This window comes from Mytilus galloprovincialis, chromosome 8 (assembly GCF_965363235.1).
Source record: "Mytilus galloprovincialis chromosome 8, xbMytGall1.hap1.1, whole genome shotgun sequence".
NCBI lineage: Eukaryota > Metazoa > Mollusca > Bivalvia > Mytilida > Mytilidae > Mytilus > Mytilus galloprovincialis.
In genome coordinates this window covers 55,454,925-55,471,679 of record NC_134845.1, presented here as the reverse complement: position 1 = coordinate 55,471,679, position 16,755 = coordinate 55,454,925, and the positions used below count along the sequence as shown (strand labels likewise).

The 16,755-nt window shown below is 30.6% G+C and overlaps 1 protein-coding gene across 1 annotated transcript in view; it reads right to left on the bottom strand.

The window, feature by feature from the left end:
• Positions 1-14,867, bottom strand: part of LOC143042232 (uncharacterized) — an 85,243-nt gene extending 70,376 nt beyond the window's left edge. The window contains exons 1-2 of the mRNA XM_076214493.1: positions 14,687-14,867; positions 11,663-11,734 (exon numbers count right to left, since the gene is read on the bottom strand). Coding sequence (XP_076070608.1) covers positions 11,663-11,734; positions 14,687-14,856 — 242 coding nt within the window. The 5' untranslated portion in view covers positions 14,857-14,867. The remainder of the gene's footprint in view (positions 1-11,662; positions 11,735-14,686) is intronic.
• Positions 14,868-16,755: the final 1,888 nt, after the last annotated feature.

The following is a 16,755-nucleotide window of genomic DNA, read 5'->3' as shown; positions in this document are numbered from 1 at the left end:
CAGTTTATGAAATTGACAATACAACTGGGACATTTAAATTGACCAGTTGCCAGATTTAAATCTTATTTAACCTTGTTAGATTTACCTATGAAAATCCATGAAGTGACTTCACCTGTTCAATGTTTTTTTTTTTGGGTGGACAAACTTTTAACTGACTATTGTTGATTTAAAGATGAAAACAGCAATTTTTTAAGAAAATATTATTTGATATTATAATTAAGTTTGTATTTAGATTAAAAACTATGATATGAGAAAAGAATTTGGGATGGGTGTACATTTTTGTACTTTAGAAAACAATCTTAATTATGCATGTACATGTATGCTAGGAATATCACAGAACAACAGATTATTTCTTCTCTACTATCATAGTCAAATACTTATTACAGTAAGTAAATAATTTTTTAAACTGTGTCTCCTAGCCAAATGAAAACTTGAACAAAAATTAATGGAAAACTTTTTATTTGTTTAATATTTTTAATTCTTCATACATCAAATCAAGAGTCACAACCTTCCTTGATCATCGGATATATCCACAGTGTTGGAAAATTCTTTCAGATAAAGATTGGTTGACACTATTTAAAACAGAGTCAGCTATTGCAAGTTCCATATGATATTCATAAAAATTATTTTCTCTTTTAATTCCATCCTTGATAAGTTTAAAACAGTACTCGCAAGTATTTAATTCTGGATGATATGGTGGCTGATAAATCAAAGTAACACCATTATTTGCAAATGAATAATCAAGATTGTTTTGAATCAGTCTAGCATAATGAAATCTACAGTTATCCATAATAACAATATCACCAGGACTTAATATAGGTGCACCATATAAATAATGGTTGAAAACATCACTACAAAAGTTTAATAGATGCAAACTATTAGATGCGCCTTCAACTAGATTGAAATAATCTATTCCAGTTCGGCTGTGTAATAAATTTAGTGTCAAAGTAGCATCAAATGCAAAACGTTGTATTTCTATTGCCTCATGTCCATACAATGAATATCCATATTTTCTGTTACAAGTGTTTTTCAAAAATGAACTTTCATCAAAAAAATGCAAGTTGAAAGAATTTGTTGTAGAAATGAAATTTATGTAATCATCAAAACTGGTTTCTACATTCAGTGTTTGTGATTCCTTTGCAACAGGTCGAATTTTCTTGCGAGTTAATAAAAGGTCATTTCTTAAGGCTCTGCATATTGAAGATTCAGTTGGACAAGTTTCTAATGTACAAACTCCAGTATCTAATAACTTATTTTGGATTTCTCTAATTTGTATCGAGGGACGGTTTTCTACAAAAAATGCAATACACTCTATCACATCATTAGTCATAATTGGTCTGGAATATTCTCTAGGTCTTTTGATTGGTTCATCCTTATAAAAGTACTTTTTGACTGTAGGTACAATTACTCCAGTTTTCCTAGCTATTTCAGATATTCTTTTACCACTTTCCTTTAAATGATGTATTTGAAATTGTTCTGTTTCATCAAGTTTAATTCCTTTTTTATAGAATCTATTTGATTGGGAAATCATCATCCTTTTTTTCCAATGAATGAACTGTATTGAATAGCCTATGATTTTACCTGTCTTTTTTGTTGTATAAAAAGAATTGGCTCTGTGACAAAAAAACTGACACCTTGCTTTTCACCTGAAGTCCAGAATTGATTATTCTACTTAAGTTTGTGGAAAAAAAGTTGAACATAGTTTCATTTTTGTTTGTCTTTTTAAGTTATATTATCCTGGATATATTCAAAATTAAGAAAATAAAAAAAATTAAAAGTCAATTTTAGCTAATTTATAATTCAGGTACAGAAAAATCCTAGTATAACAAGCTACAATTTCTGACCCCTCTTCTCTAATAAAATAGATATTCCCAGTGACCAATCAACCATGTGTTTAGGTGACCATCTTTATTACAAATTTATTTTTCAAAGTGTAAGGATGGATATTTCTGTGAGTGAATTTTTGCAACAATTAGGATCTGAATTCGTGAAATATAAACAAACTTTTATGGAAAATGAATTTTGCGATTCAAGTTCACTACGTGCCATGAACATTGAAGTTGATTTGGACTACATGTTTGAAACTAACCCACTACCATTAGGACATTAAAGAAAGTTGCAATATGCACTAAAAAACTTAGAGTCAGTTACTTGCGCTGAAAAAAATGAAGTCTATATTGCACCCCCAGAAAGTTCATGTACTGAAAAAAAAAACATGGACAAAATAAAAGAAAAATTGGGATCAAATTTGCAACTTAAAGAAAAAGAAAAAGCAGATTATGTTCACAAAAGAAGGCAGATGGACATAATAATCAGTGACCCCGACCCAATAGGGCCATTAAAATCCACAAGATGTGGCAACTGTCACATGAGGGGCCACAAACAGATGGAAATAGGGGAAACAAACCCTGCACACTCCCGCCATGCAATTCCTGGAAAGACTGTGGACAAAAAGACAAACACACATACTATAAAGTCCAATGTGAACAATTTGATAAAGATATAAAAAATGTTGACAAAGAGATAGAAGAAATGTCGGGTGAAATTGCACGTTTAACTTCCTTTCAGGAAAAAGCCAACTCCTCCTTTATTGGTGTTATCAAGGAGAGACTGAGACAAACAAACAAAAAAAAGTACATTAATAGCAATGTGTTAATGAGAGATGTTATCTACTTGAAAGACTTTTTCAATAATGAAATTCCTAATCATCCTCAAAGTCTTGATGAAGAGGAATTTTCCCAAATTTTGAATGATCGAGCTAAAAAGACTCTTGCAAGATATCAAATTAAAAAAAAAAAATTTATGACGACATATCAGATGAAGAACCTCCCAAAAGATTCAGAAGGTAGTAACATCCAAGCCTGAAACCCCATTGATAGCCCCACAAGCTACCAAAGTACAACAGATGGATTATTCAAATCTGTTTATGCAGAATCCATTGCAGAATTCATATCAGAATCCATATCAGAATCCATATGGGATGTATGCAGCAGGCTATTATGGTTATAATCCATATATGTTGTATCAACAAGGTCTTCAGCAGAATGTGGAAGTTAAACCTCCACTTCCACTTGGACCTCCCCCAGACTCTGAATAATTAACCAAGCACTAAGAATTCAAAAAGTGCTTCAAATGGATTTGAATTAATGTGTGATTAACTTTAGTTTTTTCAAAGATATTCCTGGAATGGAATTATTAATTTCTATATTTTAATGAAATTGGAAATATTGATTATTTGGGATTTACTGATTTACTCTTGAAAGTAATAATTAATGGAATTATGAAAGTTGGTACTACTGATACAAAAGTTAGAAGTGATGTAATATATTTTAAAGGAGGTGTTACTGATACCAAAATTTGGAATAAATTTTTGAAAGGAGGTATTAATGATTCTAAATTTATAATGAAATGGAATATATTTTCAAAGGAGGTGGTATTACTGATTCAAAGTTTATAATGAAATGGAATATATTTTAAAGGAGGTATTACTGATTCAAAGTTTATAATGAAATGGAATATATTTTAAAGGAGGTATTACTGATTCTAAATTTACAATGAAATGGAATATATTATAAAGGAGGTATTACTGATTCAAAGTTTATAATGAAATGGAATATATTTTAAAGGAAGTATTACTGATTCAAAGTTTATAATGAAATGGAATATATTTTAAAGGAGGTATTTCTGATTCAAAATTTATAATGAAATGGAATATATTTTAAAGGAGGTATTACTGATTCGAAATTATAATGAAATGGAATATATTTTCAAAGGAGGTGGTATTACTGATTCTAAATTTACAATGAAATGGAATATATTTTAAAGGAGGTATTACTGATACAAAGTTTAAAATGAAATGGAATATATTTTAAAGGAGGTATTACTAATTCGAAATTTATAATGATATGGAATATATTTTCAAAGAAGGTATTACTGATTCAAAATTTATTATGAAATGGAATATATTTTCAAAGTTGCAATATCTGAATGTATCTAAAGTCAGATATATAAGGAGAAAGTATTAGTTTATTCCAAAAACAAGTGTTTTGTGTGAATTTCAATCTGGTTAAAACCGCTCTGTTCTTTAATTTGGATAGGATTTACAATTTACAATGAGAAAAACTTATATTGGAGAGAATTTGAAGATGTGTTAATTTAATTTCAATCTTGTGATTTTGAAAGAAATTTACAACCAAAATACAGTGTCTTATTTTCAAACTTGCAATTTGGAAAGGATTTTTAAATAACAGAATATTATTTCTGTGTGTATTTCAACATGTGCTAGTAATCTCAACCCAAGACTTGATTTATGAATTTAAAATTTTGAATCATTATGAATAAAATTTATTGTCTTCTTACATGAATACACTTTCATACATAAAAAAACCAAGACAGTTTCCTTTCTTCTCTCTTTTGATGTTATCTAAGTATATTTTTGCCAGATTATATTCAGATTATCAAGAACTGATTTGAGTTATCTCCCATTATAGATAATAGAAAACTAAGTACAGAAAAAATTCAATTCTTTTATAGTGAATTACAGTAATGTCATGCAGAACAATTTTTTAACATTTTAGAATTAGTGTGGATATTATGCTAAGATTTAAACTATCAAATTAGAATTTTGTTGATCTGAATTTAGTCTTTCCTTTACAAAAAATACTTATATAACATTCAAACAAATTATGTCCTTGAATTGTACATCTCATCAAAAGGTTGATCTTGTGGATTTGTTGGAGGCTGTTCTCATTCAAATGGTATGATTCTATGTTGTTTTTATGAGTTATTTCAGACATGATATGAATAATGTGTAAACACCAATGAGAGACATCAATCACATATTTCTTAAACTGGTAATAGTTATACCAGAGATATTTAGAATTGGATGTGGTCATCGTGGTATTATTGGTCAACTTTCTGTATTGATAGCCTTGACAATTAAATGTTTGCACAGTAGTGCTGTAAAAAGTTTAGAGCAAATTTCCATATATTATGCAATATGATTTGTCTGGGTTATACACATTGATTAATCTAGTTGTTATATTCCGGAGATATAAGGTTCTACAAAAACATGTACTGTTAAATTTACAGTTTGAGCTACTGTAAATTGACATCAGCATTCAGATACAGTTTTGGTAAAAACAAGCACATTACCATTAAACCCATTTGTAGTTAATTTACCATCATTTTCATCAACATTGAAATTTTTAGGCTCTGAATGAATTAAATCTTTTTAAAGAAATTTAGTAAATATTTTCTTTTCTAAGACTAGCAAATCTGATATATGTATGTGGTCAAGGAACACAGCTATTGTCCCTTGATTTTCCTTGTCCAATATAGTCCCTAGTGCGGACAGTGTAGTACTTCCTTGCCAATCTTTTTAAAACCCACTTCAAATTTATTTCTTCATGTTTTATGCCTCAAATAGCAAGTAGGGGGATAAGATTACAGCTTATTTCCTAAAGCATGTAGAGCAAGACTTTAGTTAGCTTGCTTGCTTTGTTTTTATATTGTACAATGATTAAGATAACACCCAATTAAATTCAAATATTATATATACAGGTTAAACTATGTCTATATATATTGTTTAAAGATGTCAATCTTATTTTCAAAGCTTGCATAAACAATTATACAAACAAAGCAAGCGAGCCAACCAAAGTTTTGCTTTACATGCATTAGGAAATTAGCTGTAAACTGTCAAAATAATTGATCCATGAATTTTAAAGTAAAGTAGTGATTTGGTTCAGCTGCAAAAAGGTGAAATATTAGCATTCCAGAAACTGTCAACAGATTTTAAAACCCCTTTGCATAAATTGTCCATACTTTGAGTTAGAGCCAATTGAGTTTTCTATAACTTATCCCAACACATTGTTAAAATATGATTGAGAAAGCGCAGGTGGTATATCTTTATATCCATTTATTGTACATTTTATAAAAGATATGCACCACGAAATAACTGTGTTCTCAGAACAAGTAACTGAACATGTGATCCTCTAAAATCATGCTACCAAGACTCCAGATTTCTTTAGGAATCAAAATTTCATCTTCTTCCCCCGTTTTGAATGACATCATCCGATAGATTATTTGCAAGACAAAACTTCACAGCCTTGTTATTTAAAGCAGGTGTAAGAAACTTACTCATACTAGTGCTTACTGATATGTGTCAAAAATTGTTAAAAACAGGTTATGGGACATAGGCCTTTCATAACAAGAGTGCTCACACCGAAATGTATTGCCTGTGTTAGTGACCATTGATTTCAAGTCGATAGTCCTAAAAATAACATTTTACTACAAGTATCCCATAAACAGAACATGATCAAGGGAAATGAGACCCGGATCAGATGAATCAAGTCAGAAATACATGAACACCTAAAAATCTTTCCATACACCAAATATAGTAGACCTAGGCTTATAGTATACAAGAAACAGACAAAACTATGAAATCATTATATTGAGAAGAACCAAGTGAAAATGAGATCAAGGTCAGATGATAACTGTCAGGCAGGCACTCGTATACACCCCACAATCACTCTATACACAAACTATACTTGACCTATTACTTGAAGTTTAAGAAAAACTGACCAAAACACAAAAGTTTAAAATTGAGCAATGAACCACAAAAATGAAGTCAAGGTGAAAACAAAACTGACAGACTGACATGTACAAAGTACAATATCTTCATATATCAAGTAAAGTTAAAATTTTGCATACAGTACTTATTAAAAAACAGACCACAAACACAAAAAAAACTGAAATTTATCCACTAAACCATAAAAATAAGATCAAGATCAGATGGCACTTATACATGTACACCTTACATTCAATAATTATCAAAGGTTCCAGGATTATAATTTTATATGCCAGACACATGTTTCGTCTACATAAGAATCATCATTGACGCTCAGATCCAAATAGTCAAATAGCCAAACAAGTTCATAGTACTGAAAATGGAAAAATTATTATCTCATGGGAATTATCATGGAAAAGAAACAAAATGTTAAATTCATAAAGTGTATATAGTCTAATGTACTGGTAAAGTGAAAAGAAAAAAAGAAAATGGATAATCAAATATTGCAAAAGTCTGGACCTGTTTTTAGGGATATATCATGGGAAAGTTAACAGAATATTGATATAGAGAGAAAATCTATAGTTATATAGTGAAAAGCGTGAACAAATATTCAAAAGCTTTCATCAGGTTCATAAAATCAGAGAAATGCAAAAAAATTATTTCAGATAAAGAAAGTGGAATACTGGATGAGATGTAAAATGTGTAGAGTAAATAAAATAGTTCATTCAAATATGATTTTGATATTTCAATATGAATATACATAAACAATTTGTACAAGGAACATATTAAAAACAAGTTATTTTGACTTATTTCCCATTAGAAAAAGCCAAAGAGATATTAAAAAGTTGGGGTTTTTTCAACAATATATGGCTTGCCTTCTTTTAAAATTTCAAATGATAGTAAAAAAAATCTCTTTTTCTCTAAATGTTGTGGTTTTTTTTGGGCATTTGAATGACCAATTATTTCAGGGAAAACATCCATTTCCATTACAAAAAGACTAACAACAATTTTAATTTATTTACCTGTTTAAGGTTTCTCTAATAAAAAAAACATAAGTTTGTGTCTTGTTATCATTTATAAGTGGTCATATTCTAGCATTATTCATACCATATAATCTAATTTAGACTGAATGCATATTATGTTTATTATTCAACAAAGATAAAAACTGAAGCCTTGATGCTATATTTATAAGTTTAAAAAAAACTATCTCAATAATAATGAAACAGTAACAAATACACAGGTGAAGTGATAGGATAAGAAAAGCTTCAGGATAAAAGCATGCTGAAAGTTTTGGTTAGGTGAATAAAAATCTTTACAGGTAGCATCAAGGTAGATTTAAATCTACCAAACCAACTGGTCAATTTAAATGTCCCTATTCTATTGTCAATTTTAAAAACAGGTTGAGCTACAGGTAAAGTTTTACAGTAACACCTATACTCAAGTGACTGTAATGTTGAATTAAAAACCGAATGCTACAGAAAATAAAATATAAAAATATAAAAATATAATAAAGCATGAATGTTGAATGTTGAATGTTGAATAAAGAACCAACTTGACATCCGTAAAAAAGAAATATTGTTGCAAAAAGTAATATATATTTTACATCAAACCTTTTTATTTTGTAACAATTTTCTATTGTATATTAAAACCTATTGCTATTATTATAACTGTAATGTTCCTTTGCTATGCATAATTTACAAATAACTATCCATTTATCACCAGATTCGAAGTTGTTAAACAAATCCTGTATACCATGATATGCTAATAAGACGTATCCAAATACATTTAATTAGGGTGTTATTTAATGCACGAAACTATCATGAATTTGAATTATATTTGACAAAGTAAGAAATGCAAATTTAACAAAAATAGTTTAGCGCCAAAAGGTATCAATGACTATGCTAATCACACATTGCATATGCAGAGCATTTTCAGTTAAGCAAAACTGTACTTTGATATCTAGTAATACGTATCTATTATCATCAGTTACATAGTTTTTGATCCTTAAAACTAAATATGCTAACAGATGTTACAACTCACATGTGGTCTAAACTAGGCAGGTTTTTGAATGCTCCAGTTTTAATTCGTTGTATATTGCTTCTGTGCAGTAGTCTAAATAGTTCAGAAAGGGTCATGATATACAACGAATAAAGATTCAATTGTTAATGGCTAATTTCAAAACATAAATACATAACACGGAAAAGTAAACCGTGCATGAATCATATCTATAGAATTAAAAACCGGCAAACAAGTTTCAGAAGGAACCATGCATAATTAAAACGTTACAGCCGACAATCGACGGTAAATGACGATAGACGCAAAATTTTTGTTTGGCAATAAATCCCAAACTCAGTTTCATATCCTCTCTATTGCGATTGTTGAATGTTGGGAATCGAATGTTGAAAACGAATCTTAAATGTTGAAAACGAATATTGAAAATTGAAAATCGAATGTTGTAAAAAAATGTTGAATGTTGAAAACGAATGTTGTATGTTGTAAAAGAATGTTGAATGTTAAAAGCGAATGTTATATGTTGAAAAAGACTGTTGAATATTGAAAACCAATGTTTTATGTTGAAAAAGAATGTTTAATGGAATGTTGAAAACGAATGTTGACAGTTGAAAATCAAATGTTGAAAGCAAAGTTGAATGTTAAAAGTTAAATATTGCCTGCGTAGTATTGAACATAAACTACTGCTTAACAATGTAAAACAATTCAAACGAGAAAACTGATGGCCTTATATATTACTTAAAATATGTATTCCAACGTGCATTTTTCTGAAAAGTGTGTTGATGAATAGAAGTACAAAGTGAGTCAGACGTGTGCTAAACTACTGTTTGACAATTGAACAGTTTGAACAGTAACTTATTCCGTCAATTTTCAGATCTGTAACTTCAGTGCTGTTCAGCTTATTCGACTGCAATTCGTTCATTTCAGTTCAGAAGTTTTTCAGACGATTATGTTCAAAGGATGTAGACCAAGCATTACATTAAGTGGACACATGTAAACACAGCGTGCACATATTTCGTTAGTTAACTTCAACTTTCTCATTTACTATAATAACGTTAACGTGGTCAAAATGGAAATTTCTAATGTCTACTGTGTCCTTCAAGTCAGAAGTAAACCAGCGTTTACTTCATATTATTACGTGCACTTGAGAGTCAACGCGCTTTTACTTTTCGCGTTAATTTTATTTTTGAAATATAGAATAAACTTCGTGAACATTTGTACATTTGATTTATTTTCTTAAAATGTCTTTTACCTTAACTTTTGACCTTTATGTGTTTAAAACCGTAAAAATCTAAAACACTTTAAATTTAAATATTAACTTATAAATTGAAAAAAAACAAGTTAAGTCAGTATATCAAGGAAACGCTGACAATCTGCATGATTGCGCGTTTACAACAAACAGTTAACGTCTATTAACTGTTTAAAAAACATATAAAATGTGAAAGTAAAAGCCTGTATACTTATTATAATTATGCCGACTGAAATTTCGGCTTTAGTCGAAGTTAACGTGGCGTTTACAGTAAGTAAACGCAAGAAAAAGCTGCGTTTACCCGCTCCGTCTGTTCACAATCTTTGTCTGTAACTACATGTAGCTCTATGTTGTTAATCTTAACTTGTATAAAACAACTCAGGAAACTGACTGAACAGGTCTTAACATGCAGCAATTAGAACTGACAATTGACTTAAATGCTCCAAATCACTTCACTTTTCTTATATACTTTGTCAGTTTGTCATTTTGTGCTTCCTTGTAAAAAGTTTGTATGTTTTTTTAGTGATAAAGATTAAAGCACAATATGTTGACTATTGTATTATTGACATTTGTGTCACAGTATGTCTCTTTGTTTTGTTCACGCATCGTCTTCAATATACTCAGTAATGTAATTTGTAGCGACTGTCATACACGTGAGAGGTTTAGCAACGTGACAGTTGTTATCCATTCGTCTGATGTGATTGAGCTTTTGTTTTTGCCATTTGATTAAGGATTTTGTTTTTGTGATTTTACTTTTTTGATGATATAATGTTCAAAGATATCAGAAGATCTGGTATGAGTGTAAATGAGACAACTCTCCATCCAAATCATAATTTGCATTGGCACACACCGAACAGCAAACTCTAAAGAGCTCCATACAATGATTTAATTATGCTAACGGAAAAATAAACGGTCTTATATACTGTGGAAGTACTTTAATTCGAGGGTATCAATTTTCGTGGTTTGAACAAAAATTACATGTTCGTGGGTTTTTAAATTCGTGGATTTTAGTTTTCCAAAAAACAATTAAAGCCCTTAGAAATTAAGGTTACAAATAGTCTGGATTGAGGAAATTGCAAAGTAAACATTGACCCTGTAAATCGTTGTGATAACACTAATTAACCCCTGATAGAGTGATCAACAGATTAAAGACCATCAAAGGTGTTAATTAGGCCATAAACATGTCACCTAAAGAAAACAGTAACATAAACAAGTGCTATAAACGTATCTTGAATTGTCAAAAAATTCTTACCAAAATCAAGCTCAGCATGAAACTATTATTTCCCATTTGTACGAGAACTATGAGGATATAAAATGAACACTTTATCATACTAGCATACCAATGCCGAAAATCTAACTTTCATCGATCAAAAATATTTTTATGATAATTAAAAGATCAAAAGTTGTACAGTTTAGGTTATTAAAGATTAAATGGGTATAATCCTTCATGCGGTTGTAGTTCTGTGACTGCTATACAAGTAGTCTCAGATTTGGCGTTATTCAATATATTCTCTAAATATTATCAGTAGTCAAATCTACCGATGGGGATCTTTCCATGTTTTGATTTGGACAATGGTTGTTTTATTTCGTTGGACACTTAAATTCGTGGATAAAGTCATCCACGAAAACCACGAAAATTGGTACCCCACGAACAAAAGTATTTTCACAGTATATAAAAAGCAAGAAACGAAAAACCTTTATGAACCACATGAACGACAACCACTGAACCTCAGGTTACTTTTATATGTTGTTAAGAAAATATGACCGTTTCAGATAAAAATGTGTGCACTTGCAACAATTCAGATAATTATGATGGTCACTAGATAAAAACATACATTCCATAAAGGTTATTCAGATCAGCGAACGCTTCAGCTTCTATTGTTTGAATGTTGTTGTAAGACAGATCTCTAAAAGAAAACAATAATGTTGTGCAATGGGAATTATAATTACATTATTCGTACCATTCCCCGTTTATCGTCAATTGTACCTTACAAGTTATTGGATCAATACAATAAAATCATGTTTTGGGGGATTAAATTGTCCATGAATAAAAGTAGTAGAATTACCTAGCTATCACAAACCCTAAGCGATACATGACTTTTGACTCATATCCCATTCACGAGAGACATCAAAAATACTATTTACATAATATATTATAAAAAAAAATGATACTTCAGCATGTCTAATCTCCTTGAAATCATGCATTTTCACATACATTTATTTTGATTAAAAATATAGATAACTATATATCTGTATGTTTGTATTATTGTTGTTTCTAACCATTTGAACTGTTAAAGGGCACTTCCAACAATAAATACTACAAACACCTGTCGTTTATTTTTCTCATTTCTAAACTTAAAGATTAACATCTATTAAAAATTTCCAAGACATTTGAACCAATAGTTTAGAAAATTTGGCAACTAAAATGTGGGATCTCAAACATGCTTATCTTGGCCAATCTATGAAGTTTTAGAAATATGGGTATATATGTTTATATATTTTTTTGTATTTAAATAGCACATCCAGGCTCACCCATGAACATGAATGTTAGGACCGGTGTTCTGTCGTGTTTGGGGAAAAAATCCCTGAGTCCGTCGTCATCAGTGGTCGACTCAATAAGTTGTATATTGGCGTGTTGTTTATGTTTTTTGTTTTATCTCGTATATTATATTGGACCATACAACGGTTGTCTTTGGATAACATTTTATTTGATTATGATTTCTTTTTTGTGAGCTCAGTATCATATTGTGTTGTGGAAGGTCGAGCAGACTATACCCGCCTTATGCTTTGATAACAGTTCTTGGAAATGTGTATGTCTTTTATAAGCTATAATAGGCTGATGATTAGATATGTTCACACATTCAGGGTTTAATGAAATAAGGTTCCAGTGTTTTGTATTTATATTTTTAAGTTTCTGAATAGATGGGTTGAATTTTGTTAACATAACTAGTGGTTGTTCCCGTTTCGTGTTTTAAAAAACATATTGTAGCCCTCCAGATTTTGTTTTGTTTTGGTTGATGGATTTTTGTGTCATTGACATACTCCAAAGGTATCTTTTTCATTCAAATTCAAATCGTTTGAATTCCACATTTGTTCTTATTATTAAACTTATTAAAATGTTTGATTTCTTGAATAACAGCATATGTGTTATGTTTAGGGGATATCATTTTTAACAGACTGTTGGCAGTCCCATGGGAACTAATTGTGCCCAACTTCTTGTCAACTTGTTCCTATATTATTTTGAGGCTTAATTCACGCATAAGCTTCATATGATGTAAGAAAAGAAGTTAGCAGTATCCTTTATCTTTACTATCTGTTATATAGATGTTGTTCTATCAATAATAAATTCAAAATTTAATGACAATGTTGAACGCATCTATCTCATCGAAAAACTAGAGAATAAGGATACACCAGACAGTTAAGTCTGCCTTATATTCCGACTAACATCTCGATATTGACAATGAGGGTCGGTTGAAAACAAAGTTTTACGATGAAATAGATGATTTGAACTTCCGAATAGTGCACTTTCTATTTCTATGTAGCAACATTCCAGCAGCGCCTGCACACGGATTATATATCTCCCAATTGATACGATATTCTCAGGCTTAACGTTTGTATTATGATTTCCTTGATAGATGCTTGCTGCTCACAGGTAGGCTATATAACCAAGAGTCCCAATGGTAAAGTTGAAATCATCTCTTACTACATTTTGTCGGACGCAATCAAGAGAAAGGTTAACCGTAATGACATATCTGTTTCAATGATAATATCGTGTATGCTCCTTATGTCGTAGCTACAATTCCGTTCCATTTTCACTTATGTAAGCTACCGAAATAAACTATTTACCGGGTGTGCAATAACATGAGCAACACAATGGGTGCCACATGTGGAGCAGGATCTGCTTACCATTCCGGAGCACCTGATATCAACTTCAGTTTTTGGCGGGGTTCTAGTTGCTAAGTCTTTAGTTTAGTATATTGTGTCATGTGTATGTACTGTTGTTACTCTATTAGTCTTTTTTTCATTTTTAGCCATGGCGTAGTCAGTTTATTTTCGATCTATGAATTCCTCAGGCATTTTTCGTCCCTTTTTTATACAAGTGAATGTAATCTTCACAATAATTTTAATAATTTCAGAAAATTTTATCTGGCATAATAATTTCAATTTATATCTGAAAAAGGTAATTGTAACCTATACATGCATACATCATAATTTTCGTTTTTTTTTTTGTCCTATTGATTCACCTGCCAAATATCAAACATATACTGCCCGAAATTACAATTTTAGAGCAATTTACTCAAAGCATTTAAAGTCTGATTATTAACTGTTTAGAAGTACCATATAATGAATTTTTTTTTTTTGGGGGGGGGGGAGGGGGGGAACTAGGCATCAACAGCGGAAAAGCTCTTGTTACTTGTTTTTAAATCGTGCAATACTGTATTAAAACGGTAACTTTAAATTACACAAGTACTGACTCAGAGGTAGTTTGTGTAATTTAGAATTGTTTTGAATGACAAGAATGGGGTCTCACACTTTATCATAATTCATAAATAAAGAACAGCAAGAACAGACATTTTGTTGATGTTTACAAATTAATCAGGTTGAATCTTTTGAATATTCTTTTAAGTTCGACTAACGGAGATAGCAAGGCGCGATGCATGTCTCAAAACTAGAGCAATATTTTCCTTGATTTATCTTTTATGGATGTTTCTCACGTGGTGACAATTACTTTCAAGTCACCACTCTGCTAATTATTTAATCATATATCTGACTTTGATTTATAAAGACTAAAAAAAATAATAAAAAATAATGTAAGCTACGTTTATATATAAATTACTTAAACAATAGAAAATACTCACAAAATATACACATCATTTGGAATGTTAAACGGTACTTGCGTAAGTCCTCTACAGAATACATTTAAATTACCACTCGGGTATGGACAGGTACAGTTATCTGGACACGGTTCAACTATGGTAACATGCATAATGTAGGTCAAAAGCAACGCTGATATACAAAACATCGTCATCAAGGTTGGACTATTACTAAAACAAGTATAAAGACTGATAAACATGATTAAGTACAGTTGTTAGTTCCACATTTACATTCTCAATTTCATATTAATGTAAGAAAATACCAATCATTCAAATCGAGGTGAAACCTATCATTCTTGCTCGACGAAAATCAGATCCATATTGATTTAATATTAAATCTTAAATCAATATATATGATTAATTACATATCATAGTGTCCATGTTTAAAATAAAGTCGTTGGTCAAAACAACCCGTCTTATTTTTATATCACCAAAGGTCATTTGAAATGGATATATATCGTTGTTATAAATATCAATGATTGTAAAGTCATGTGAATTGTGTAAACAACATTAAAGTCCTATTTTTAATGTCTTCTTTATACCTTATGTTTCTAACATAGCAACACTTCTACCAATAGATAACTAAAACACAAACGTATGTTGTCGACTACCTTGCTGCTTGTGTATTTTCTGAGCTGTCGATTTTATTAAACAAATATGTACAAACATGTCACATCAATACACATTAAAAATTATGGCAATCAAAATGACTTCTAATATCTTCTACTTATATCTAAATTGTTTCGTGCCCGTCCAGGAAAAACTTCTTTTATAAACCTGTGTCCTTTTGCCAATGCCAGGCGAAGCCCCAAGTGTTGAACCGCACTTGATATAAGAATGTTCAAAAAACATTTAAGAAAACATTTAAATGCAAAGAATCTGCTATCAGTCAAAAGACTGCGGCTAAATAAAAATAATTTGAAGACATAAATGAGTCTGAAATAACCAAATCCGATTACGTTTGTATAGCCATACCACCTATATATACGAACAAGTTTTAATTTTAATGCTTATATGAACATACTTAAAAAAATTTGATGTACATTCAAGTAAGACAGGGCTAGAAACGACCATATATATACCTATCATTTAACACAATAATTTTTTCCCGCCCAAAAATATCATATGCCTTCGAACTACTACTTGAGAAGACAATTAATTCCCGTCACACTACGTGTCACGGAAATTAGAAAGTCTTCTCTATACCTTATGTTCCTTACAAAGCAACACTTCTACCAATAGACAACTGAAACACAAACGTTTGTTGTGGACTAACTTGCTGCTTGTGTATATAGAAAACAACAAAGACATCTAGACTATATAAACAAATAATTTGAAATGAAACAAAAGTAATTCTTAACACCAAACTTGCGATTCATAAATTATAAACCTAATTGCTTCGACACTTTTGATGTGTTTTTAATAGAATCAGCCACATAACCATCTTTACTAGAATCGTTTTTCTATCTATATACCATGGCGATTCCAGCATCTTTCGTTTATGTCAGAATTAGCCGCCGCAGTGGCACCACCAGACCTCAAAGAGTGCAAACCAAGAGTTAACGCTCGAGCAACTAATTTCAAACGCTTCAGTATGCATTCTTTAGCTGTGCTATAGTTGATCGGTTTATTAACCTAAATTAAATCAGACTTATTCTATACTTATTCTTAGATTTGTACAATGGACGAAACAAATACTTGTCTGAAAAAAATATCTAAATGCGCCATACCAACATACATTAATAACATGTCAAAGAGACAAGCCATTGATTGACCTTTAGAAACTAAAACTTCCTCTCCAGCTCTATATTGGTCAGTTTTGCTCTTTTTAATCTTTACAATTAAATAGTTATCTTTAAAAACAATGTTGTTACACTTCAGATTACTCAACTCACTAAATCTAAGAAAAGCGCCATAACTCAGTAAAATCATAGACAGATCCCTAACTACTGTTAAATCATTCGACCCTTGAAACATAGAACATAAACTTATCAAATTATCATTCGAGACAGGATCTTTCTTTACAACTGGAGCTTTAGCAGTACGTTTAGCCG